At 37.1% G+C, this 24,819-nt stretch overlaps 5 protein-coding genes across 5 annotated transcripts; 1 reads left to right on the forward strand and 4 right to left on the reverse strand.

Annotated features, from left to right (window-relative positions):
* Positions 1–1,126: 1,126 nt before the first annotated feature.
* LOC120952349 (ficolin-1-like) lies at positions 1,127–2,174 on the reverse strand. The gene is made up of 2 exons (XM_040371632.2): positions 1,399–2,174; positions 1,127–1,327 (listed from the first exon to the last, which is right to left on the reverse strand). Exons 1-2 carry the CDS (start codon positions 2,058–2,060, stop codon positions 1,192–1,194), a joined length of 798 nt encoding a protein of 265 aa, XP_040227566.2. The 5' UTR covers positions 2,061–2,174; the 3' UTR covers positions 1,127–1,191.
* Positions 2,175–10,921: 8,747 nt separating this feature from the next.
* LOC120951072 (microfibril-associated glycoprotein 4-like) lies at positions 10,922–13,096 on the reverse strand. The gene is made up of 2 exons (XM_040369586.2): positions 11,445–13,096; positions 10,922–11,378 (listed from the first exon to the last, which is right to left on the reverse strand). The coding sequence occupies exons 1-2, from the start codon at positions 12,212–12,214 to the stop codon at positions 11,252–11,254; spliced, it is 897 nt and encodes a 298-aa protein (XP_040225520.2). The 5' UTR covers positions 12,215–13,096; the 3' UTR covers positions 10,922–11,251.
* A 101-nt stretch (positions 13,097–13,197) lies between these two features.
* Positions 13,198–14,289, reverse strand: LOC120951071 (ryncolin-1-like). Its single transcript, XM_040369585.2, has 2 exons — positions 13,476–14,289; positions 13,198–13,404 (listed from the first exon to the last, which is right to left on the reverse strand). The coding sequence occupies exons 1-2, from the start codon at positions 14,255–14,257 to the stop codon at positions 13,269–13,271; spliced, it is 918 nt and encodes a 305-aa protein (XP_040225519.2). The 5' UTR covers positions 14,258–14,289; the 3' UTR covers positions 13,198–13,268.
* A 766-nt stretch (positions 14,290–15,055) lies between these two features.
* On the reverse strand, positions 15,056–16,461 carry LOC120952769 (microfibril-associated glycoprotein 4-like). The gene is made up of 2 exons (XM_040372257.2): positions 15,398–16,461; positions 15,056–15,304 (listed from the first exon to the last, which is right to left on the reverse strand). Exons 1-2 carry the CDS (start codon positions 16,363–16,365, stop codon positions 15,175–15,177), a joined length of 1,098 nt encoding a protein of 365 aa, XP_040228191.1. The 5' UTR covers positions 16,366–16,461; the 3' UTR covers positions 15,056–15,174.
* A 3,386-nt stretch (positions 16,462–19,847) lies between these two features.
* LOC120950940 (60S ribosomal protein L15) lies at positions 19,848–21,184 on the forward strand. Its single transcript, XM_040369365.2, has 3 exons — positions 19,848–19,938; positions 20,206–20,539; positions 20,780–21,184. The coding sequence occupies exons 2-3, from the start codon at positions 20,231–20,233 to the stop codon at positions 21,083–21,085; spliced, it is 615 nt and encodes a 204-aa protein (XP_040225299.1). The 5' UTR covers positions 19,848–19,938; positions 20,206–20,230; the 3' UTR covers positions 21,086–21,184.
* Positions 21,185–24,819: the final 3,635 nt, after the last annotated feature.

Genomic DNA, 24,819 nt, shown 5'->3' on the forward strand with positions numbered 1-24,819 from the left:
CTTAAGGCATAAAGCAGAAGTGTACTCAAGGATAGATATGTTGTTAAGGTTAAAAACGAGATATTTGATTCATTATTTTACGTATCAATTGTTATGTTTCAGGAATTTTAGATAAATTTTGAAAATAATGTTAGGGTACAAGTCACTGCAGATTCCAACTGAGAAAAAGCATTCTATGTGTTTTTGTTATAATATACTGTTGAATTTAAATGTTCAAAGATTTGGTATTTTAAAGGCCGTTCTTGTGGTACAGTCGTCAACTCGTATGACTCAATAGCATGCATGTTGTGGGTTCAAGCCTAGAATGGACCGTCTCCCCGTAGCAAAGAGTGACTATCCAGCTATGTGGTGCAAATTTAATCTCGAACGCCTATATGGGTAGCCATGCCCAAGTTCGAGTTGTTCGAGTGTTCGAGTAATGTAGTTAGCCCACAAGTGGTACAGGAAGGCTTTGACCGACCACGGTCAAATTGGGTACGGTCCATTTGGGGCTTGAACCCATGACGGACATGTTGTAGGCAATTCGTATGAGTTGACGACTGTACCACGAGACCGGCTAAATTACATTCATTAGGTATAAATAGAAAGTTTTTTTTAATATAATGTTGGCATTTGCACTTACATAATAGGCACTTACAGCCCAGCAAACCATATGACGTAAGCAGACTCCGGCGCTTATCATTTAGCTTCACTTTTTTATGCTTAGTCTATCGTACAAGCTGGTTATGCATAATATCATTCTTAACTATTTATCAACCTACTTTTCTCCTTTGAGTCAAAAGTTTTGCCGTTGATAATATACGTTTGTCCATTATTGAATTATATCTTAGTAGGACAATAAAAGTAGAGATGTGTATAACACAATGTTCAGTAAGTATATGCTGAAAAGTCGAAACAATATTTTTGAATATATTCTTCCCTATTTGGATGACATTAGCATAGCTATGTGATCTGATTCTTAACTAATGTATATTTGAGTTTTCTGTTTCCGTCTAATCGAGCCATCAGAGTAAACCACCAGTTAACAAAAAAATGAAGAACAGTAAGCTACAAATGGACATTTCCTTTGAGTCATGAGAAAGATCCTGCTATGCTTTTAAAAAGTTATCTAAACTACCCATAGTCGTCAATATTATTCCATGTGTGTAAGTTTTATTAACATTCTATTTATCATTGTTCACATTAGTCAACTCAAGCTTGCAGCCCTTTGGGCCTTATCATCATTTTTGCCATTTTTAGTGAATGACAGTGTCCGCGGAATGTATCCCATACCATCCCTTTTCCACATTCTGTAGTTTTGCCTCGCAAGTACTGCCCATTCAGATTGCTATAACGAAAATTTGTTATTGGACAGAAACATTAATTATATGCTGTTTTTATACTTTCTCCATGCATTACCTAGCGTGGCAAGCGTTATACCACCAGGCTCCGGTGAAGGTCACTGCACAGCTATCCTTCGCTATATCGTTGTCGGAATCTAGAGTGGAAAACTTCATCCCTTTCGCATTCCCTAAGGAATCACCCGCAGGTCCTGAGAAGCCTTCTATTTTACTAAGCATGTACATCTGGTTCTCGTCAGCTATCTCAAACTGATCGTATCTGGCGAACGTTTTGTTGCCATCGAAATCCTCCAGCAGTACAACCAACTCATATGGCTGCGACACAGTCAACTGATAAATACGATCCAAACCCAGCCAAAACTCTCCGTCCAGATTTCCGAACCCATTCTTGTACTCCTTCCAGTTCCGATAGAAGTTTGTCGATCCGTCAAAACGATGCTGTATCACAATCCAGCCACCTGATTCGTACTCTTGATCGCACAGCACAGTAATTGGCTCCTTAAATGGCTTTTCAGGCTGTATCATGTACACTCCAGTAGTGGGTGTCTCCTTACAGGACCTGTAAACATCGTCTTTGGTCTCGTTGAACACCGGAAGGGTTGTTGTATTGCACTTTTGCTGCATTAAACTATCAATCTTAGAGCTCAAATCGTACAGTTTACTTTGCAGTTGAACCTCTTTCTCGATGATGAGATGGCCTAATAAATTTAGCTCATTCATCACCAAGCCTAATGCATAACCACAATGCTGTACTCCCCAATAATATGAATTGCTTACATTTTGCGCAAGCAATCCGTCACAACAAATCAGCAAAACAATCCCTAAACACGTTTTAAACATGATTCCGCTCATCAGAACAAAACAGTACTAATTTGAACACAAGCAAACGTTTTATTTATATATTTTTGCTTCAACCCGTGTCATCGTCTCGCAAGGCAATTTAACGAAAAGCCCACAACAGTGATAAGACCTTGCAATCTTATCTGAATGTGTATTTACCTTTTTCATAATAGCTTCGAGCAAACAACATTAGTTCCCGTTGCTACAGAACATTGGTGGAATGATAATCAATCTGATCGCTTCTTGTGAACATAAAGAATATCTAAGATTGGTACCCTCTATAACTGGCGGATGCAGGTCTAGAGCTATTTGCGGGGATTTTTTTGTTTTAAAGATGTATATTTTAGATTTTGTTTATTCATGTATAGAGTTTAATTTTTTTTCGGTAATAGACTAAAATAATGCAGTTAAAATAAAGACATATTCTTGAAGTAGTTTCTATCAAATAAAATATCGCATCAGATTATAACCGAGCTGTTTTTTTTTTAATTTAATGTTTTTTTTTTATTCAGAAGGAACAGCTTTACCGCATTGCTTAAAATAGAATAAAATATTGTTATTACGTTGGAATGTGTCCCAAAAGTGGAATGATTGACACTTTACCTTTTTCTTACACTATTCTTTAAAGGGGTTTCCAAGACACTTTTGAAAGTGCGCATCATTACAAGATTTTCCAAATCACTTTCGAATGTGCACATTATAATTCGCTGCAGGTTTTTACAACAGATTTCAAATGATGTATTTGCTTCAAAATGAAATTTCAGTTTTATTACATGATTTTCAACACATCACAAAGAACTTTCAAACTCAATCCAGCTTGAGACGTTGAAATAATGCTGAAGAAATTAAAAATTATGATGATGAAAATGAAATATCAGATCGATGTGGATTACCATCTAGCACGCGTTGAATAACAACGTTTACTTTCAAAACTGACTCTTTAGTCTTTCTCTCTCTCTCATTTAGTCTTTCTCTCTCTCAATACATCGGTGCCACCATCGTTTTAGAACCGACCAGGGCACATTTGATGATCCCGTGTTCTTCAAACCTTAGATATGTTACCGCTGCTCTCACTTAAACCGTAGAAGACATGTATTTGGACATTTTAGACGCGAGATGACGTAATATTGCGATAATATCTCGGAATGGCGATAACATTCTCTTGGTTCTGGAGAATCGCAACCCATGTTGCCCATTTTCCTGCTGCGCATCCGCTTATCTGTTACAAATACATGAGATAGTGCCCTATGCGGACTAGCGAATCATATATCATCATAAGCATACATAAGGCCAAAAATACACGGACCGGAATTTTGCGGACGCGGAATTTTGCATGCTTTCAAACCCATACAAACTGTCAACGGTTAGTTTTCCGAACTGTCATATTCATACATTTTTCAACAGGCGGAATTTTGCGGCCGTGGAATTCCGCCTGTGGTCAAACCCATATACAAACTGTCAATAGTCCGCGGTCGCGAAATTCCAGTCCGTGTATTTTCGGCCTAAGACTTCGCGCTTGGTCGGCGATCTTGTTAAGGTAAGTACCTGCTCAATGTGCCTTGGGTTAAGGCGAAACGTGAAGACATCAGATGCGGTGTCCCGCCACATACCGAGAACTTTCTCGGCCTTAAGAGCGGTGTTCCACTAACCCACTTCGAGTTCGAAATCCAGTTGCGGATCATGAATCCACCTTGTCCATGTACATACCTAGCATCATCTACTAGTTTCAAGGCTTCATCTTCCACCTCGACACTAGCCAGCATGTCGTCCACGTAGCGTTCATATTTGATGTACTGAACTGCCAGGGGGAATGGCTAGGTGAACCTATCAGCCATTCATGTTATTGACGTCATACTAGGCGCTGCTAGGCGAACAAGCAGCTCCGAAAGTCGTTACCGTAATAACAAACACGGTCGGGTTGTTCGTTGGTGTGTTTGGTTTAATCTGTTAAGCCAGTCCGCTGCGCAATCTAAGCTATATTTTCGACTGCCTTTGCCAGACTATCAATACTTTAATGCGAAATGGTATTCGAAAGTTGCTTTCAACGAAATGTGTTTATTTTATTTTATTTATTTATGTTTATTTTAACACTTATAAAACGCGATACAATAATTAACAAATGACACGCAATACAAACACGTTTAAATTATTTGGAAGCGCGCCAGTCGCCCTGCCGAGGACTCCTGCTTGATCGGCTCTTTTGCACACTCACTGGCTCAAACGGCGCACGGCGCACACTAAGTCTAACGCTCTTAGTGTGTGCGACAGTGTGCGAGTGAACACTGTCGTCCCCATGGACGTTGACCGATGGCAGCGTAACTGCCATGGCATCCAGGGGTCGGCACGGCTGTTGGATTATTATTATTTTTTGTTGGTTAGATTTTGTTTTTATTCTTCAGAAAAAACGGCCCTACCGTTTTTATTGGGTATTTGATACAAAAGAATGAAAAAAAAAAACAAAAGCGGTGAGTCACCTTGAGAACATAAGGTAAAGTGGAGCTAAATTGCTCAACACATGTTGGAAACAGTACATCGCAAGCTTAAAAAGATGCCTAAAAAGATGTCAGACTTGTTTTTTTTTATTTTTTATTCTGTTGATGAAGTCTATCAATGACCATTTTTTTACACTGAATGTTTCATTAATTCATTCAATCGTGAATAATAAGCGTCACCTAAGGGTGGAAATTAAGAACATTGTACTCTACTTTAAACATCATGACGTTTGTAAACTCAAAATTGTATAATATTTGTAAACTTTTTTTTTAATAAAATCAACTAATTCAGTTTTTATTCCATCATTTACTTAAATCTTACCTACTTTATTCGATTTCATTTTTAATTATTACTATCACGTAACTACTGAATAACTTGATTAATTGTTTTCCCTTATTGTTCTTTTTTCTGACATCTGGTTTTATCAATCTATCGAACGGCAATATTTTAATTTGGAGCTCTTGAGCTATTTCCCTGAATAGTTCCCAGTTCATATTTCTCTCTCGACATTATTTTAGTTTGTGTTGATTTTTTTCAACACTGCTACATTTGTCACAATTAGGACTGCTAACTAAATTACATTTAAATTTCAACTCTTGAGTGTATACTCTTTCATTGGTCAACAAGTACGTATAGCTTTTTTGTTCCGAGTTCAGTTGTTTACCATTCATATTGAGCCATACGTTATTCCACTTTATTTTAGGGAATTTTAGTATTATATGTGGTGTGCTATAAGAACTGACTATTGATTTGTGAAGTGTGCTTGCTGTTGGTTTTTATATAATTGCAGTAGATGGATAAGCCATTTCTATTCTTATTTTGTTCATGCTTGGATATTGTAGCATATCTACTATACAGATCTTATTACAAACCACACTACCAGCTATAGACACATGATAACACACTTTGGAAAGTCAAATCACACTATTGCAATACATTTATAACACATTCAGTAAATCAGACCAGGGCAACAAACCCGAAGAGTTCAGGCCACACAGTCCATACAAAAACAACCGAAACACGCAACATAAGCAAACGCAACCGTCACCGCAACAAAGTAGAGAACGCATAAAAATGCACAAGCGCGGTGACGAAGACACCCATTTGAAACCTTCTTTCGCAACACATTAAAACTGCAGCATAAGCACACAGCGACAAAAACACCTCAAACCCTTCCATACACATTGTAAGTTCAAACAACTTAGAAACACCTCAACTTAAACCAGAAGTTCATTTACACCAAGTAAAATACAAAACAAAGAAAACGACCCAAGTAATTCTACCGAACCAATATTGTTTATGTATAAATAAACCTTATTCCAATCGCGGCAAATCAGATTCATTCGGACTGCCAAGATAGGACGTTACGTTTCCTAAAACTTAGCCTACCAACTTATTTCAAGAGTTTCCAATAAGGGAAACCCCTTCGGGACGATCAAATGCCGGGTTCAATCAATCCGCTTTGAACAGTTCGCTCCACCTCGTATCATGTCAGTAAAAACTGACTCCCCGCAAAGATAGTGCTCGACGGCCCCCGCGTACGTTCGATCACATTACAGTATGATGGTGGAATGTCTGAGATATCGCCAACTATTCCAAATACCAAAATATTCTCTTGACTATTGCAACAATTTTGCGCTGTTGTAAGAAGCTTATTTTCAGCTATAGTTTTTGTTAATCTTAGCTTAAGAATTCTACTAACATAATATTTTATAATCACAGTTAAGACGAGTTATTGGACGAAGTGAATCCATACTTCCATGAAGCTGTGATTCTTTCTTCAATGTGGGTACTAGGACTATTATTCCCTCAACAAATTGTGGTGGAATGTTTAGATTGAGAGCCTCATTCCGTATTAAGTTCAGTTCTTTAAGTATTATGTACATCAAAAAATTGTTCATAGAACTCGTATGACAGTCCATCTAACCCTGGATATTTGTTCTTGCTAGGTGTTCTAATTGCTTGATATATTTCATGAGTTTCAATTTCTTAAGCCAAATTTCTATTATGTTCACAGTTTTCATTTACCCTAGTTATATTTATAGGAGCATTATTTCGTGTTGTTCCATTGCTTTCCCGAAGGGTTTTAAAATGGTTATTAACGAAACGATTTATTTCTGCTTCATTTTCTATAATTGTGTCATTGTTCTGCATTGTTTTAATAACTGTTCTATTTTTACGACGAATGTTTAAATGAAATGTTGAAAGTGGTTTGCCCGCCATATATGATGTGTTCTCCCTAACATAGTTCTTAGTTTTATCTCGTTGTAAAGTTAATATTTCTGCCTTTATTCTATTTATATATATTTTTTTGCATAGGATAATTATTATATTTGAAATAAGATTCATTCAGATCTGTTTGAAATCATTCTTGTTTTATAGTGTTCTCTCTATATTTTAGTTTATTTTTCCATTTAAAGAAACTCTTAACTTTTTGTTTTGCAAAGTCCACCATTCTACCCAATTGTTAAACTAAAATTCACTGTGTATCTCTGGTGTATTAATATGCTCGATGGTCGCTGAAAGCGAATCTTTGAATATCTGCCGTTCGCAGTTTTTCTGTAAAATTTTTTGAAATCTATATTCTATCTAGACGTTCGAGGTAATATATACATATTCAATGTTCCTTTTAGCAATGTTCCGAGTATCTACTACCTGTACGTGATTTGCGGCATTTTTTTTAAAGCTAAACTAAAATTCGAACTTCCTATTGCATCTTTTTTTTTTCAATGACACAATTGAAATCACCCGCAAATACAATATTATCAGTAGGATGTCTTAAGTGGTGTGCTAATGTATGTTGAAAAAAAACTTTCTCTCGAGTGTCTGTTCTGCGTATCAGATGGTGCATACAAAATGATCAATCTCGTTTTATCATTAATACACATATCAGTCTACCGTCATCACTTTTTTCAATGTATGTGCTTTTTATCTCATTACGTGCAGGTATTGCTGTACCTCTCTGCCTCTCGTCTATATTTGTTATTATATCGTAATCACTAACATTTTCTATATTTCATATTGCATTGTTACACTCTTGCATGCATACTATCAGTGCATTTATTTTTGTCGGACTTGAAATGTTTGCGACGTTTATCGTACCGATCCGTAACGATATTTCGCAATTCGTCGTACCTTGAGGATTCGCCATTTCAAATTGTGTCTTTTTTATCCTCTCTCGTTCGCGATCTAGATCTTACTGGGCTTTCTGGAGTATTTTTATCATTATTAGTAATGTTCAATTTATCCCACCGTGATCGTTTTTTGGGCCCTCACTTCTTACTCGCGCTGGACTTTTAATGTTTTTTTTTCTTTGATTGCACTATATTATACTGACCACCTCTTGCTCTCCCACTACGCTACTTGTTCTCTTCGTAGAGGATCCGATTCTCTCATTTGAGTGTTGTCTACGTTCGATTGCTTCTCTAATCGTGTCACTGGTCTCTACAGATGATCTTGCACTGTTTGTTTTTACCGAAGATAATTCATTCCATAGGTCTCTTCTGTCACTGTATTTACTGGCACGGTATTTATTGGCACTGTATTTGTCACAGCTTCCGCAAAGCTGGTGATGCGATTTTGCACCGACGATTTTTGAACAAGTCTTGGCTTTGGGTACATGTCATGCCAAAGTGCACTGCTCTCTCGCAGTATTTGCATGTTTGTTTTTTTCCTCGATAAGAGACCAAAGTTTGCTCTCCGCTAATTGTGACGTATGATGGTACGGGTTTAGCGAGCACCATTGTCACATACCGATACCCGTCTGGTATCCCAGCCCATAGAAATTGGGTTCCCCATTGTCCTTCACGTACCGCTCTAACTTATCCTTACAGAGATGCGTATTTTATTATCTCGTTGTCAGTGACCTCCACCGAGAGATCATGTAGTTTGATCGACACAGAATTGTCATCCAACCGAATCACTATCGGAAACTGCTTCCCGTTACATTCTATCGAATGTTTTTTGTCGTTTTCTTCTACAATTCTCATAGCCTCCCTTCAACTTCACAAATGCAATTGGTTGGGAACTTCTAAAATGAATTCTCACAATTTCATTTAACTGCCATCCTAGCTTTTGCACCACAAATGTAGTTGTTTCTAGATGCGTCGGTTGTTTGAGGACTTTAGTATAGTCCACACGAATTACACAGCACGAAGTCGCCATCGCTTCGGCTTATATCGATTTGATCTTCTCTCTCTATGGATACGTCCGTTACGTTCGAGGTTTCGATCGAGACTAGAATCGTGAAGGGCCCCATTTATATAAATCAAATAGTTTATAATTAAAACTAGGAATTTATCAAAATACTCTCCCACTATAAAACACGTGATTGTGATTCGGTCCGCTCAACGATTATGCTAAACGTTGACCCTTGGCTGCAGCTTCCCATCGATGTAGACACCTTTTTCTAACATATATCGCTTTACCTGTACCAACCAACAAACTCGCTATGTACCTTTGCGCCTAATATGATGGTTAGGACTAATTATTTACTTATACCGTTTGCACACCGGTTACAATGGCTAAGCGCTGATGATATTGAATACTCACTGTATGTGTTGACGTTGATTGGTGAAACACTTTTACGAATTGTTGAACTACTAATTGATGATGAACTGAGCTACTACTTCGCACAAAAATGTGTGGTACGGGGTTGGCTAAAGGTCTAGATTTGACCACGCGGCCTCAATCGAATACAGTCTGTTCCCGAGTTATGCGGTTCCCGACACAGATTCAGCGACACGTGGTTTTCTAGATTTCATAGATCGAATATCATCGTACAATTTCTTCAAGAATGATCAGTACAATTTGCCCAGTCCAATGCAGTATAAGTTACATTTTTTCTAAAAAAAAGAATTCGCTCAAAATAAATAAAAAATTATATCGTAGTTTTCTTCACGAATTGTATCAAATAAAAAAATGATAAAGAGTATAAAAATACCTAATTCAATCGAAAATACCGAGCTACCAAATGTATTTTAGTTGAAAGACGCGGAATTCGATTCATGCGAATTCCTCGAGAACGCAAAAACCTCGTATCTCGGGAACAGACTGCACCCTAAACTAAATCTTTACAGTCTTAGGTGTGTACAGTCTGTTCCCGAGTTACACGGTTCTCGACTTACGCGGATTCGGAGATACGCGGTTTTCTAAATTTGACAGATTAAATGTCAAATCAGTACAATTTGCTTCATGTTCGGTATAAATTGTATTTCTGCTAACAAATTGAAACCGTTTAAAAGCCAGAAATATTAGAATTTTCTGCACGAATCATATCAAATAAATGATAAAGTGTATAAAAGTACTAAATTAAATCAAAAACTCCGAGTAATCAATAGTATTTTAGTCAAAAAACATGAAATTCGATTTACGCGGATATTCGAGTTACGCGGATTCGTCGGGAACGCAGAAACCGCGCATTCGGGAACAGACTGTACTTCTGAATTTAAAACATATGCTTCACTGAAAATATTCGCCGTGAAACTGATTGTTTTTCTATGAACCTGCAATCGAATATCTTCGGATGTCATCGAATTTGGCTTCATGAAACGACGCTATTTCTCGGGATGTCTGGTTGCATGGTTACAGGATTTTCCAAGACACTCGTTTTTCACCGCCAAGGTTACTCCACATCACTCTGATATTTCATTTTCATCATAATAGTTTTTACTTTCTTCAGCATGATTTTCAATACTTCACCTGACAATGGGTGATGAGATCCGGATTCAAACCCCGGCGAAAAAAACGGTGGCAGCAGCCCGTTGGAGGGTTGAAAATCATGCTGAAAAAATTAAACATCATTATTATGATGGAAATTAAATGGCAGATCGATGTGGAATAACATTTTGCACGCGGTGAATAACAATGTTTACATTCGAAACATACTTGGACAATCCTATATCGTCAATGAAATTACAATCAATATCCAATAACGAATTAGTGTTGATCAAATTCCTAGAACTGCTCAATGTTTTTCTTTTTTCAGCAAAACTGAGGAAAAGCATTGTAAGTGTTTCGACAGGGTTTTCCAAGTCAGTTTCGAATATAAACAAGATGTTCAAGATGTTAATCCACATCAATTTGATATTTCATTTGCATCATTATAGTTTTTTAATTTATTCAGCATGATTTTCAACTCTTGGAAACCCCTGTATCGGTTTAGTGTCATCAGTTTTTGTTACAATGTACAGTTGAATTCAAATGTTCAATGTTTTAGTACTTGTTAAAGTTATTTGCTTTGTAATTCAATGAAATCACTGTCCAATAATTATTTGTTTAGGTTATTATTACAGGGTTTCCCAAGACACTTTCGAATGTGCACATAATTATTCATCACATCCAAGATGTTTATCAACAGCTGTCAAATGGTTTATTTGTTCAAAATGAAGTTTCAATATCAACACATTATTTTCAACACTTCAGTTGAGCTTCAGGGTGTTCATGTGGATAATATTATTTTGATGCAAATGAAATATCAGATTGATGTGGATTAACATCTTGCACGCGGCGAATATAAATGTTTACATTTGAAAGTGACTTAGAAAACCCTTTAAGTTTTGTGTCGCATGGAATGCCGATTACATTTTTGGCCTTATCATCATTTTCGCAGTTTTTAGTGCATAATAATGTCCACGAAACGATGACCACACCATTCCTGTAGCATATTCCTTCGTTTCGCCTTTCAGATATTTTCCATTAAGATTGCTGAAAATAGAGTTTAGTCAATACTTTTTAGTTACGAGGGCTCCACTGCAGCAAAAACTAATGTACCTTGAATGACAATTGCTATACCACCAGGCTCCGGTAAACTTCACTGCACAATGATTGTCCCAGGTATCATTATCCGCATCAAATGTAGAAAACTTAACATTTTTAGTGCCGCTGAAAGCATCTCCAGCCGTTCCTGAGTATTTTTCTATTTTCATGACCGAATACTTTTGGCCTTCATCACCTATTTCAAAGTGATCGTATCTGGAGAACGTTTTATTCCCATCAAAATCCTCCAGCAGTACAATCAGTTCATGTGGTTGCGACACAGTCAACTGATAAATACGATCCAAACCCAGCCAAAACTCTCCGTCCAGATTTCCGAACCCATTCTTGTACTCCTTCCAGTTCCGATAGAAGTTTGTCGATCCGTCAAAACGATGCTGTATCACAATCCAGCCGCCTGATTCGTACTCTTGATCGCACAGAACAGTAATTGGCTCTTTAAATGGCTTTTCAGGTTGTATTTTATATACACCAGAAGAAGCAAATGGTGCAGCATTGCAAGATTTATAAACATTTTCGTTTATTTCGTTTTCTTTGTCCTTGTTTTGTACATAATTTTCAATCCTGCAATTTAACTCCTTATAGCTTTTTTCCAATGCATCGTCCTTCAGTTTAATATGATCTTCTAGCTGTATTAGTTTTGTCATGATCATTTCAAACGCAAAACCTCCTTTTACATCACTCGATGTTTCGGCACTTGAGTCACATTGCACACCGACCGTTGTGCAAAACAGAGCAAAATGAACCAGCAAATTTAACTTGCACATGTTGATAACACTGATCACACCATACAAATGACGCTCGTGGCCAAATGTTAACTAGTTTTATGTTTGAAGAGTGCTCCTATCAAATAAAACATATACTTTCGATGACCTTGAAAACAAACTATTCAACCGTTGATATTTTTTTTTCTGCTCGAGAGCAATAAATGTGAATTAAGATCTCAATGTTCAATTTGAATAATCTTCAAGCACCATGAATTAAGTATTATCATATGAAATCACAAGCATATAAATAAGGAGTTTTTAAATAAAATAATTAGCGTACATCATTTGCACTTACTGCCCCGCAAACCATACGACGTAAGCAGACTCCGGTGCTTATCATTTAGCTTCTTTTGTTTTTATTCATAGTCTTGCGCCATGGAGGGGATTCACAATATCGTTCTTAACTCTGCACCTAACTGGATTTCTCATTTAAGACAAAAGTTTTACCGTCGATGATTTATTTTTGTCCATTTTTTAATAATATTTTTTCCTATATAAAAGTTTAACGATATGTGTATAACACGATGCTCAGCTGCTTTATGCTAAAAGAACAAAACAATAGTTTACATCTATTTGTCACTATTTTGACAAAAGTATTGTGATCAGATTCTAAAATAATATATATATTTCCGTTTTCCGTTTCCGTTAAAAATCATCTCTAAATTTCTCGTCCTCATGGTGATAACGATACTTAGATTGTTCTCGGTTAGATAATAAGATAGATTCATTCAGAATTGAATAGTATAGTTAATAATAAAAATATGCGTAACCTTTAAGGCAGACATACAGATTAAAGAATTGATTTGAATTGAACTGATTGTGATTAATATATTGATGAACACAAATCATGCAATCGAGCCATAAGAGTAAACCACAAACAATATTAGGAGAAAATTTAGAACCTTAAACTACAAAAGGTCAGTTTCTTCGAGTCGTTTGAAAGATGCTTTTAAAATATTCTATATATTATCCAAATTCGTGAATATTATTCCATGCGTGTAAGTTTTATTAGCATTCTATTTATCATTGTTCACATTTGTGTAGCTATACCCACTCAAGCTCGCAGCCATTTGGGCCTTATCATCATTTTTGCCATTTTTAGTGAGTGATAGTATCCCCGGAACGTTTTCCATACCATCCCTGTTGCATATTCTGTAGTTTCGCCTCGCAAGTACTGCCCATTCAGATTGCTGTAACGAAAATATATTATTGCACTGACACATTAATTATATGCTGTTTTTACACTTTCTCCATGCATTACCTAGCGTGGCAAGCGCTATACCACCAGGCTCCTGTGTAGGTCACTGCACAGCTATCCTTCCATGTATCATTGTCGGAATCTAGAGTGGAAAACTTCATCCCTTTCACATTCCCTAAGGAATCACCCGCAGGTCCTGAGAAGCCTTCTATTTTACTAAGCATGTACATCTGGTTCTCGTCAGCTATCTCAAACTGATCGTATCTGGCGAACGTTTTGTTGCCATCGAAATCCTCCAGCAGTACAACCAACTCATATGGCTGCGACACAGTCAACTGATAAATACGATCCAAACCCAGCCAAAACTCTCCGTCCAGATTTCCGAACCCATTCTTGTACTCCTTCCAGTTCCGATAGAAGTTTGTCGATCCGTCAAACCGATGCTGTATCACAATCCAGCCGCCTGATTCGTACTCTTGATCGCACAGCACAGTAATTGGCTCTTTAAATGGCTTTTCAGGCTGTATCGTGTACACTCCAGTAGCGGGTGTCTTCCTACAGGAGCTGTAAACATCGTCTTTGGTCTTGTTGAACACCGGAAGGGTTGTTGTATTGCACTTTTGCTGCATTAAACTATCAATCTTAGAGCTCAAATCGTTTAGCTTACTCTCCATTTGAACCTCTTTCTCGATGATGTGGTGGTCTAATAAATTCAGCTTATTCATCACCAAGCCTAATGCATAGCCACAATGCTCTACTCCCCAATTAAACGAATTGCTTACATTTTGTGCAAGCAATCCGTCACAAGAAATCAGCAAAACAATCCCTAAACACGTTTTAAACATGATTCCACTCGTCAGAATAAAACAGTACTGATTTGAACCCAAGCGAACGTTTTATTTATGTAGTTTTGCTTCAACCCGTGTCATCGTTTCTCAATGAATTTCACGAAAAGACCGCAACAGTGATAAGACCTTGCAATCTTATCTGAATGTGTATTTGCCTTTTCCATGTTAGCTTCCAGCAAACTCAAAACCCCCTTTTTAAACACTGGAAATTGCAACAGAACATTGGTGGAGTGATAATCAATCTGATCTCTTCTTGAAAACACAATTAATGTCTAAGATTGGTACCCTCTATTACTGGCGGATGCAAGTCTAGAGCTATTTGCGGGAATTTTTTGTAGATGAATATTTTGGCTTTTGTTTTATTCATGTAAAGGTTTTATACTTTTTTCGGCTAGGGACCTGAATAAGGCAATGGATTTTTTTTTGTAGATATCAAAGGAAGTTGCTTAAGCTCATTTCAATCGGATTAAAAATCAGATCAGATAATAGTTGAGTTGTTTTTTATTTAACTTTAGAAATACAAACAATATTACTGCGGAGGAATGTATCTCAAAACTGGAATTATTGACCCTTTTACGACACTGTTCTTTAAGCTCTCTTCTTTTTTTAGTCTCTCTCTCTCTATCTCTCTCAAAAATATTTATATATTTCGGCCATAAAAGCCTTTTTTAAATCAAAATTACAACTAAATAATATATTTGATCAAAATAAACCACTTTTATTTTTCCATAAACTAACTACATTATGTTCAAAATTGGAAACAACACGTGTGTTATAAATAACAAAAAAATAATGTATGTTTTGTAAATTTTTATTTAAGTTCATCATATATGTATTCATTTTGACCTAGACAGCATGTAGCGTACAACAAATTCTCCCCTTTTTCAAACACAATAGCTCACACCGTTTGATCACTACTTCACATTAGGTCGTATCATCATTTTTGAAGATTTTAAAGCATAATGATGTCCTCGGAATGTAAACCATCCCATGCTAGTAGCATATTCTTTCGTTTCTCCACGTAAATATTTCCCATTGAGGTTACTGAAATAAAATAAAATAGTGAAAAATTGCTAGTTACTAGTCGACCAACAACAACAAACTGGATTAAAGTGCTTCCCCTCTTCCACACGTTACCTTTTGTGGCAAGCTCCATACCACCAGGCTCCCGTATATGATACTGCACAATTGTCGTTCCACACATCGTTATCGGAATCATAAGTGGAGAATTTCATTCCTTTAGCATTTTGTAAAGAATCTCCAGCTGTTCCGGAATACTCGCCTATGTTGGTGAGAGCATACTTCCCGCTTTCGTTGCTAATCTCAAACTGATCGTATCTGGCAAACGTTTTGTTGCCGTCGAAATCCTCCAGCAGTACAACCAGCTCATGTGGCTGCGACACAGTCAACTGATAAATACGATCCAAACCCAGCCAAAACTCTCCGTCCAGATTTCCGAACCCATTCTTGTACTCGTCCCAGTTACGATAGAAGTTTGTCGATCCGTCAAAACGATGCTGTATCACAATCCAACCGCCTGATTCGTACTCTTGATCACACAATACAGTTATCGGCTGTTTGAAAGGTTTCTCCGGACGAATGTTATACACACCGGAAGCAGTAAAAGGCACCTTATTGCACGACTTGTAAACATTTCTATGATCCTCGAAGTTTATTGTTCCATTTGATGCATTGCAACTACTCTGAAAGAGCTGGTACTGCCTGAGCTGATTATTCGTCACCAATAGTTTTTGTTCGGCTACAACATTTGTGAGATCACGTTGGATTACGGTTAGGTTGTGTGCAATATGTCTTGCGCTCAATCCTAACTGGTGTACAGTTTCTCCAGTTTGCTGCGCAATCCAGGCTAAATTCTCGACCGCCGTTACCAGATTATCAATTCTGGAATTCATAATGGTTATCTTCTCCTCTGTTTGAAGGTTACTTTCAACGAGATGATGTTCTAATATTTGCAATTTTGCCATAACCAATTCAAAACCAAACCCGTTTAAGGATACACTCGTTGGTGTGCCTGTTGCTTCACTTTGCACTTTAAAAACGTTGTATAACAGAATCCAAGTTAACAAATGCGTCTTTCGGAACATGTCGATGTTTCTTGCTCAAGCTGACGTATGGAACTGGTTATACAAGCCCAACGGACGCTGGATCTTCTGAGATCGTTTTTTTAATCTTCAGAAGGAACGGCCTGACCGTTTTGCTAGGGTATTTGTTGCAAAAGAAAAAAACAAATGCGTTGCATCATTGACCTTGAGAACATAGGGTAAAGGGGAGCTAAATTGCTCAACGCATGTTGGGAACAGGATATCACATAAAAAGAAGCATTCAAACGTAGTTTTTTTTTTAATTTCACATAGAATTCATAATTCATAGTTCAATAGTTGAACGCTTTTTAGTTGGCATGCTTTTTAGTTGAACGCCCGATAGTTGGCTGACGATAGTTGGAGTTTCATCAAAAAGCATTCGTTTGTATAGGAAAACCAGTTTTTGAAAATTTCACAAATATCTAATGGCTTGCTGAGAAAAATTTCGATTTTTTTTGTGTGAAGAAACGTGCCAACTGAAGAAAAATGAACACAAAAAAGACATATTAATAAAAATCTTTGCTTCGCTTCCAGCTACATCAAACAAAATAATAGTAATAATAATAATATTAAAAATAATAATAATAATAATAATAATAATAATAATAATAATAATAATAATAATAATAATAGTAATAATAATAATAATAATAATAATAATAATAATAATAATAATAATAATAATAATAATAATAATAATAATAATAATAATAATAATAATAATAATAATAATAATAATAATAATAATAATAATAATAATAATAATAATAATAATAATAATAATAATAATAATAATAATAATAATAATAATAATGATAATAATAATAATAATAATAATAATAATAATAATAATAATAATAATAATAATAATAATAATAATAATAATAATAATAATAATAATAATGATAATAATAATAATAATAATAATAATAATGATAATAATACACAAAATAATAATAATAATAATAATCATAATATTAATACACAAAATAATAATAATAATAATAATAAAAAGAATAAAATTAATAAAAATAATAATAATAATAATAGTAAAAAATAATAATAATTAAAAGAATAATATTAATAACAATTATAAAAAAAATTATATTAATAATATTAATAATAATAATAATAAAAATAATAATAATAATAGTAATAATAAAAATAATAATAGTAATAATAATAATAATAATAATAATACTTATCATGATTTATTTCAGCAATCGCTGTACATTCTACCTGTCCAATCAAATCGAATTTTACAGATGGCGCTGCTGCTGGTAGAGAGAACTTTAAAATTTCCTGCAGTTCTATTTTTATTATCTTGATTGGTAATATTTAATCAAACATTATGGCAGTCTATGATGCAGAAAGTGATTTTTTGTATAAATATTTATCCGTCTCATGATGAACATTCTCATATTGAACTATTGTTCATTACATATTTATAACCAACAGAATCGTCTAACCACCTATGAATGTTCTGTTTGATCGTTCAAACAGACATAAAGCTAAAATAGCTCGCGCGACAATAAGTAGCTCAAAATTTCCCTGTGTGTAGATCATAGTTGCTCAATTTGACCTAGTCAACCTACATGTACAGTCTGTTCCCGAGTTACGCGGTTTCTGCGTTCCCAACGAATCCGCGTAACTCGAATATCCGCGTAAGTCGAATTTCACGTTTTTTGACTAAAATTCTATTGATTACTCCGAGTTTTTGATTTAATGTAGTACTTTTATATACATCATCATTTATTTGTTAAGATTCGTGCAGAAAATTCTACTATTTCCGGCTTTTAAGCGGTTTCAATTTGTTAGCAAAAATGTAATTTATACCGATCTTGAAGCAAATTGTATTGATTTGACATTTAATCTGTGAACCCTACAAACAACGAGCGGGATATTTTATCATGGTGTGTGTAAAAACCTAGAGTTAAGCGGAGAATCGGTGTGAAATACACGGAGGCGAGAGCGCGTTTTGGTTTCGACACAGTTTTGGCACTAACACAGTTACACATGTGGACATGTGTGCGTTTACTTTCCGCCAGTGCGCTCAGTTTGATCTGCTCGCAGCGCTGTGCTGATGTCGGTGTCTCGCTTGCACTGCTGCACCGAAAGTTCCTCTGTGTGCTCTCGTTCTTGCTACCACACGAAATCGTCAGTACAGCTCAAGGATCGGCAGCGAGCGGCCGCACGTGCGTCAGCCTAAGTCCTGGACGATTGATGTTATGATTTTGTAAAGTGTTCAAGTGTTCAAGTGTTGTGCGAATTCAAATGAAGCTGCGCGAATGATTCGTAATGCATGTTATGTACATCGCGCAGCTTCATTTCGTACCTTTTTACAGTAATCAACGTGTATCTACACAGATATTCGGCCATTTCAACGTTTGCATCGATGGAGCGATCAATTTTATTTTAGTCAAATATTGTGTATCAACTTACGTAAATGTGTGAAATCGTGTAAAGTTAAAATGTAAATGTTTCAATAAAGTGATGAAAAAAAGATCTACGCGTGTTTGTGTTTTTGTTTAGCTTTACATAACAAAAAAATACGAAAGAAACACACACAGCGCAACACGAAAGAAACAAACACAAGTACACGAAAGGATGCTCGCGCATGGGCACGAGCATTGAGAGAGCGCACCGTGTATTATGTATGGGAGCGGGAGAGAACCGTGCTACCCGTTCCCACCCCCTTTTTTAAGCCTAGGAAATCTTCCATCGGCTTAACTCTAGGTTTTTACGCACACCATGATAAAAATTAGCCGCTCTTTGTCCGTAGGGAAATTTATAGAACCGCGTATCTCCGAATCCGCGTATGTCGAGAACCGTGTAACTCGGGAACAGACTGTATTTTGTTTAAAAACCAAAAAAAGTAAAAATGTGTTCAAATTTATTTATTTGAGTTTGTAATAAGTCTGGCTCATAAAAAAAAACTGGATAATTAGATTGTTTCGGACGAAGCAGGAATGTCGCGCGAGACAAGTAGCTCTGTTTACAAAATTGAGCTACTTTTTGTCGCATGAGAACGTTTCTACATACACCGAGAATGCAGCTGAGAAAAAAGCTGACAGCATGCTTTGACAGCGACTGACAGCATTTTCGGTGAGAGAAATCTCCTCAGCATGCAAAGAACGATGGAGCTGAGAAAAAATTAAATTGGCAGTTTATGTCGAACGATCAATTATTGTTTGTATTTTTGCAGTCTAATCATCGTAGAAATGTTACTAAAAAGTAAAATAATTTTTTTACTTCATTTTAGCGATTCAAATTTTTACAACATAATTTTAAAAAGTCTCATCTCGGCGCTTTCCGGAGCTTCTACACACACCGGCGTGAGAAACCGGTTGTCAATGCTCTCACAGCCATCTCTCAGCTGCTTTCTCGGTGTATGTAGAAACGCTCTGAGACGTCGAACGAGAAAAGGAAGGGTAGAAAAAATGAGCGAGGTGCAGTAATATTCGAACGTCAAAAACGCTCGCCATGTTTTACGGGTACTTTCACGAAGCACGCGGCTTCCTGTCACTGGCTAGCTGTCATCTCTGCAGAGTTCTTTTTCAGCAAATTGTCCACGAGGTAAGTTTAGAAAATTTGAGGGTGCAACAATTTTCTCTGTTTATTCAGATGAGGGGTGAAAAATTACTCTACCTCAGCAAACTTGTTGAATAGGCAATCGTTGACGCGTGTTCTAATCTATATTTTTACTTGTTTCTTGTAGGTTTGTATTTTTAATTCTTCACACAACTCCCGGCTATGCCCCGCTACCGTCTACCGCCCGAGGGCTGCGGTAGGATAGACCGATGATGTGACTTCTGATCAAAACTTGTTTGATTTCGTTGCTAGGGTCTATCCTCACACGAGTTGAAACATGGGGGCATATCGATACGTCCAGGAGCTGTACCGCAAAAAGCAGAGCGATGTGATGCGCTACCTGCTGCGTATTCGCGTTTGGCAGTACCGCCAAATGACCAGATTCCACCGTGCACCGCGTCCGTCGCGCCCGGACAAGGCACGCCGTCTCGGATACAAGGCCAAGCAGGGCTTCTCCATCTTCCGTATTCGTGTCCGTCGTGGTGGCCGCAAACGCCCGGTCCCCAAGGGTTGCACGTACGGCAAGCCCAAGAGCCATGGTGTCAACCAGCTCAAGCCGTACCGCTGCCTGCAGTCCGTCGCTGAGGTAAGTGGCCAGTGCCCCCATACCGGTGTTTCGTGTTGTGTATTTAGCCGTTTGAAACATCGGCTAATCGTTTTAATGATGATAAAATTCCGTTTTCACGAGATGATCAAGAATCATATGATCCGTACTCTTCCTTGGATGTCTGAACATTTACACGACCTAACCTCACAATTGTGCACGTGTGATATGTTGGTTCGCACTCTCATAGTAGATTTTCTCATTCATTCATCTCATCGACAGGAACGTGTCGGTCGCCGGCTGGGAGGTCTGCGGGTGCTGAACTCGTACTGGGTTGCTCAGGACGCTGCCCATAAGTACTTTGAGGTCATCATGGTCGATCCCGCCCATAACGCTATCCGTCGTGACCCGAACGTTAACTGGATCTGTAACGCCGTGCACAAGCATCGTGAACTTCGTGGTCTCACTTCCGCTGGAAAGAGTTCGCGTGGTTTGGGCAAGGGCTACCGCTACTCCCAGACCATTGGTGGATCCCGTCGCGCCTGCTGGCGTCGTCGTAACCGTCTGCACCTGCGACGTTACCGTTAAGATGTGTCGCACTTTAGTGTGGCAGGCATGGTGGATTTTTGAAACGCAAGTTGTAATTTCTATCCACAACGTAATAAACATCTGATGAAAACATCTAAATTTAATAAGTTTCGAAGTACCCTTGAACTTTGCGAAAGAAAGTGCATGGTTCCTTGTTTTTAAAAAGAGCTTGCAAATGAAAATGATCGTTAATCACTAAGTAGATTCATTTAACTAGTTATACATCTCTATAAACTAAAAGGAGTTTAAATGTTACGGTAGGCATTCTCTCATAACGCATTCAAATTCGTTAAGTGTTTCTCTTGTTGGCTACCTGACGACGGAGCAGCACATCGTTGTGACATGAGCCGGTCATTAAGTTTATTCCAACTTTTATTTATATTCATTTTTCCAAGAACACACACATTGAAAGTAATATGTAGCACAGAAAGAAGTAAAAACCATTTTCGAGTTGATTTTAAGCAAAGCTTTTGTGCTAACATTACAGTAGAGTAACATACGGAATTTACGAAACAATGAAAACTTCGATCGTTTCATAATACAGTGGAATCACTTTTCATAACGATTTTCTCATAAGGTGCTAGTCTAAATTCACAAAAAAATACCTTCTTTAATAAGTAAAATCTCGCCTATTGATTGTTATCGTTTGTGTTCCTGATACATATTTGCTCTGCCGATGTGTTGTTAAGCTTACAATTGATACGTGAGCATTTTTTTAATTTATCGCTCAGGCAAAAATTTGATACTAAGCATAGTTTAATATAGAACTCTAATCCTTTCCAGACAATTGCAATAATATACGTTGTGAGGAGTTCCGCTGTACATTATTATCTAGCTTACCAGCTCATTTCTTCAACTGAATGTTGATAGTAGTTTCTTACAGATTAAAGGTAAGAATAATTATACAAAGCACGTGAATTAAATTTTCACCAATTAAAAAATGCCCTTGAGCCCTCTTACTCCTACTTGTTGCTTACCGTTATATGTTACAATTGTACAGATATCGGTAATATAAAAAATCAATAGAACAGCATCATAAAATTATTTGCATTAAAATTGAAGCTATTTAAAAAAACAACGAGGATAATTCATTTTCAAACATTAGTAAAATTTGCATTTAAATAACCTTTTTATTTTACCATTCCATTTAATTTTCTTTAAAGCATTGTGTAGGATATGTAAGAAATCTTAACGAGTGAGATTTTCTATTGCTGTCACACCAGATCTTTCTGATAAAAAAATCACTGAACTTCACTGAATATCTACCTATTCAATATTTCCACCTTTTTTGTAATAGCAAATGCTTCTAATGTTTGTTTCATTAAATGTAATGTGCTATGTTTAAAGAAAAAAATTGTTCATTCTTTGATCGTTGAAAGCATTGCATTTTTATAGCCAAGAATGTCTATTGTTCAAATGAACCCATTCATTTGGAGTAACTCATTCTCCACCTAATCGGTTGCTTTTTGGCGATCAGTGAAATGAACGCGATGCATTTGGAAACTGTCACGAGACCGTGTCATCTCGGCACATGCTCAGTTAGTAGGATGCTGTTAAGGGGAATAGCTGTAGGAGAATTCGTCTCGGTCGGTCCCGCATCGGGATATGGTTTCCATCGTGAGCCAAAACGGCTGCAGCGTGGAACGGTACACCTCAGTCGCATGTTGGCATTTGTTCGGCGGACGTGCACAGTACAGTGTACAACGACATGTAGCCGCAATGCAATGAAAACACGTTCACCATACTCCTTATGCTGCACGTTTTGCATGCATGTTTTGTATGGTCTGTGTAAAGGAAGCTAATTAGTCGAGTGACTAGCTATAGTTGATCACTAGGTTAAAATATATAAAGAAGCTTTAAACTGATATACAACTACGTAAACAAAAAACAATTCCCAATGTGGGCGAGCAATAACCGTAACAGATGATTTAAATGATAATGCTCAAAACAGGACACAGCAGACATTTGGCAAATAATCGAGCACACTGCAAGTTTTGAGTGTGTATGAATGGCTTAGCTTTCGTTAAACATGCTAGAAGATAAAACTAGACTAATCGAGTGGATGGTGTGTATTTTAATAGCGAACGTAACATCCCTTGTTCACAATCAGTTCCACAACGCTCTGGAAAGCTAGAGGCGAAGGCATAACAGGTGCAAAACGAAACGAGTATTTTCAGGGTTCGTTTACTTCTAATGAAAGCTGCTCCGGCTGCCGCTCGATTCCACGGTAATGCGAGTAATCGGACTGAGTAGGTGGATTGGTTGGGTTTGCTCCGAACAACTATACTACTATACATACCGCACAGAAAGCATCGTTTTCTGTTTCCTTTCACCCTTGGCCCAATCGTACAGGGGAGAATTCTTTATTTTCCCATCTCACCCATTTCCCACATTGCCTCGGTGTTGCTGTTAGCGTTAACGTTTTCATGTTTCTCATGGCCGTGAAAGCGATGCATTTCTATGCAGTTTTCTTTTGCATAGCCATAATTGGTCGGCACTGCCAGACGCGAACATACCGGAGCCAAAGAAAGGCACAAAGACACACGAAAGAGCCACCATGCCGCCGTGTGTTGTCCGTTTCGTGTAAATGAAAATAATTTAATTGAAGCGAAATCGCTGCACTTTAATTAAATGCAAACAAGGCAGTGATTGTGCCGCAGATAGTATCATCGATTCAGTTTGTGCTTCTGATCATCGTTGCCGGCTGGGGGTTTTGGTTTCGAAGAGTGTGTACGCTAGAGTGAGCTTTAATATCTTTTGGATGTTTTTTAGGTCAATTACTGGGAGGTAAAACACATGAAGCTGTTGTTAAATATTATGATAATATTTAGATTTTAAATGCTTTTTCCGTTTAAACCATATTGAGGCTTCTGTTGTTCAGTGTAGTAAATGAATTTGTTCATTGAGTAGATAAATTATACAAAAAAAAACATTTAAAGGACAATCGTACGAATCTTTCAACTTAAAATTTCAAAATTACCCATTGTAAGTTTGGATTGTTTGTGACCAAAAAGGTCACGATCATAAAAAAGGGTTCATCTGGACCGTTGCGGGAGTTGCTGTACCTTGACGACAATTAATTTAACAAGTGAGCTGGTGTCCCTTTTCCCGCAGGCATATGAAAAAAGGCCAGTACAGAACATACTTTTCTTACTGTTTTCAACGACTGATCTGCTAGCTTTAAAACTAAATTAAGAAAATGATAAAAGTCATTCAATTATTTTAACGAACTTTAAGATGTACCTATACTAAATGAGAGATAACACTCAGCACATCATTGAATCCTTTGGTGGGGCAGTTCCGTGATCTATGCGACAGCTAAAAGCCCGCACGGTTCCGATTCCCATCCGGGACCGCATTCGCCTTAGCAAGAACTCTACTATCGGGTTGCTTGGTACCTCAAACGCTACAATTGCAGCATATAGCTCAACATGACCGTTTATTACGCGGAAGAAGAAGAAGAATAAGACTCAGAAATGCAACAGTAGAAACGTTATGACTTCACTCATTCTCAAACCCTAGAAGTGATAATTCCAACATCCCTTTGATGTCATATTAATGCAGTTTACTGAAGCGTAATTATGCTTAGCAGTAATGAAATTATATTAACACAATGCGAGAAGCTGCAGCCTTTCCTGGATTGGAACTTTAGTACCAACAAAGAAAAAACTCTATAAAGGATGAGACAGGTGAACAGGCTTGCTCTTGATGGCTCTTATCTTCATATCCGTTGA

The sequence above is a fragment of the Anopheles coluzzii genome, chromosome 2 (genome assembly GCF_943734685.1).
Source record: "Anopheles coluzzii chromosome 2, AcolN3, whole genome shotgun sequence".
In the NCBI taxonomy this organism is placed as follows: Eukaryota; Metazoa; Arthropoda; class Insecta; order Diptera; family Culicidae; genus Anopheles; species Anopheles coluzzii.

What these genes read in the sequence shown, in the direction of transcription:
- LOC120951071 (XM_040369585.2), bottom strand. Translation starts at nt 14,257, where the DNA reads ATGTTTAAAACGTGTTTAGGGATTGTTTTGCTGATTTCTTGTGACGGA. An exon ending in TATAGCGCTTGCCACGCTAG is followed by an intron (nt 13,405 to 13,475) that starts GTAATGCATGGA and finishes TTTTCGTTACAG; the next exon opens with CAATCTGAATGGGCAGTACT.
- LOC120951072 (XM_040369586.2), bottom strand. Translation starts at nt 12,214, where the DNA reads ATGTGCAAGTTAAATTTGCTGGTTCATTTTGCTCTGTTTTGCACAACG. An exon ending in TATAGCAATTGTCATTCAAG is followed by an intron (nt 11,379 to 11,444) that starts GTACATTAGTTT and finishes CTCTATTTTCAG; the next exon opens with CAATCTTAATGGAAAATATC.
- LOC120952349 (XM_040371632.2), bottom strand. Translation starts at nt 2,060, where the DNA reads ATGAATGAGCTAAATTTATTAGGCCATCTCATCATCGAGAAAGAGGTT. An exon ending in TATAACGCTTGCCACGCTAG is followed by an intron (nt 1,328 to 1,398) that starts GTAATGCATGGA and finishes TTTTCGTTATAG; the next exon opens with CAATCTGAATGGGCAGTACT.
- LOC120950940 (XM_040369365.2), top strand. Translation starts at nt 20,231, where the DNA reads ATGGGGGCATATCGATACGTCCAGGAGCTGTACCGCAAAAAGCAGAGC. An exon ending in GCCTGCAGTCCGTCGCTGAG is followed by an intron (nt 20,540 to 20,779) that starts GTAAGTGGCCAG and finishes TCTCATCGACAG; the next exon opens with GAACGTGTCGGTCGCCGGCT.
- LOC120952769 (XM_040372257.2), bottom strand. Translation starts at nt 16,365, where the DNA reads ATGTTCCGAAAGACGCATTTGTTAACTTGGATTCTGTTATACAACGTT. An exon ending in TATGGAGCTTGCCACAAAAG is followed by an intron (nt 15,305 to 15,397) that starts GTAACGTGTGGA and finishes ATTTTATTTCAG; the next exon opens with TAACCTCAATGGGAAATATT.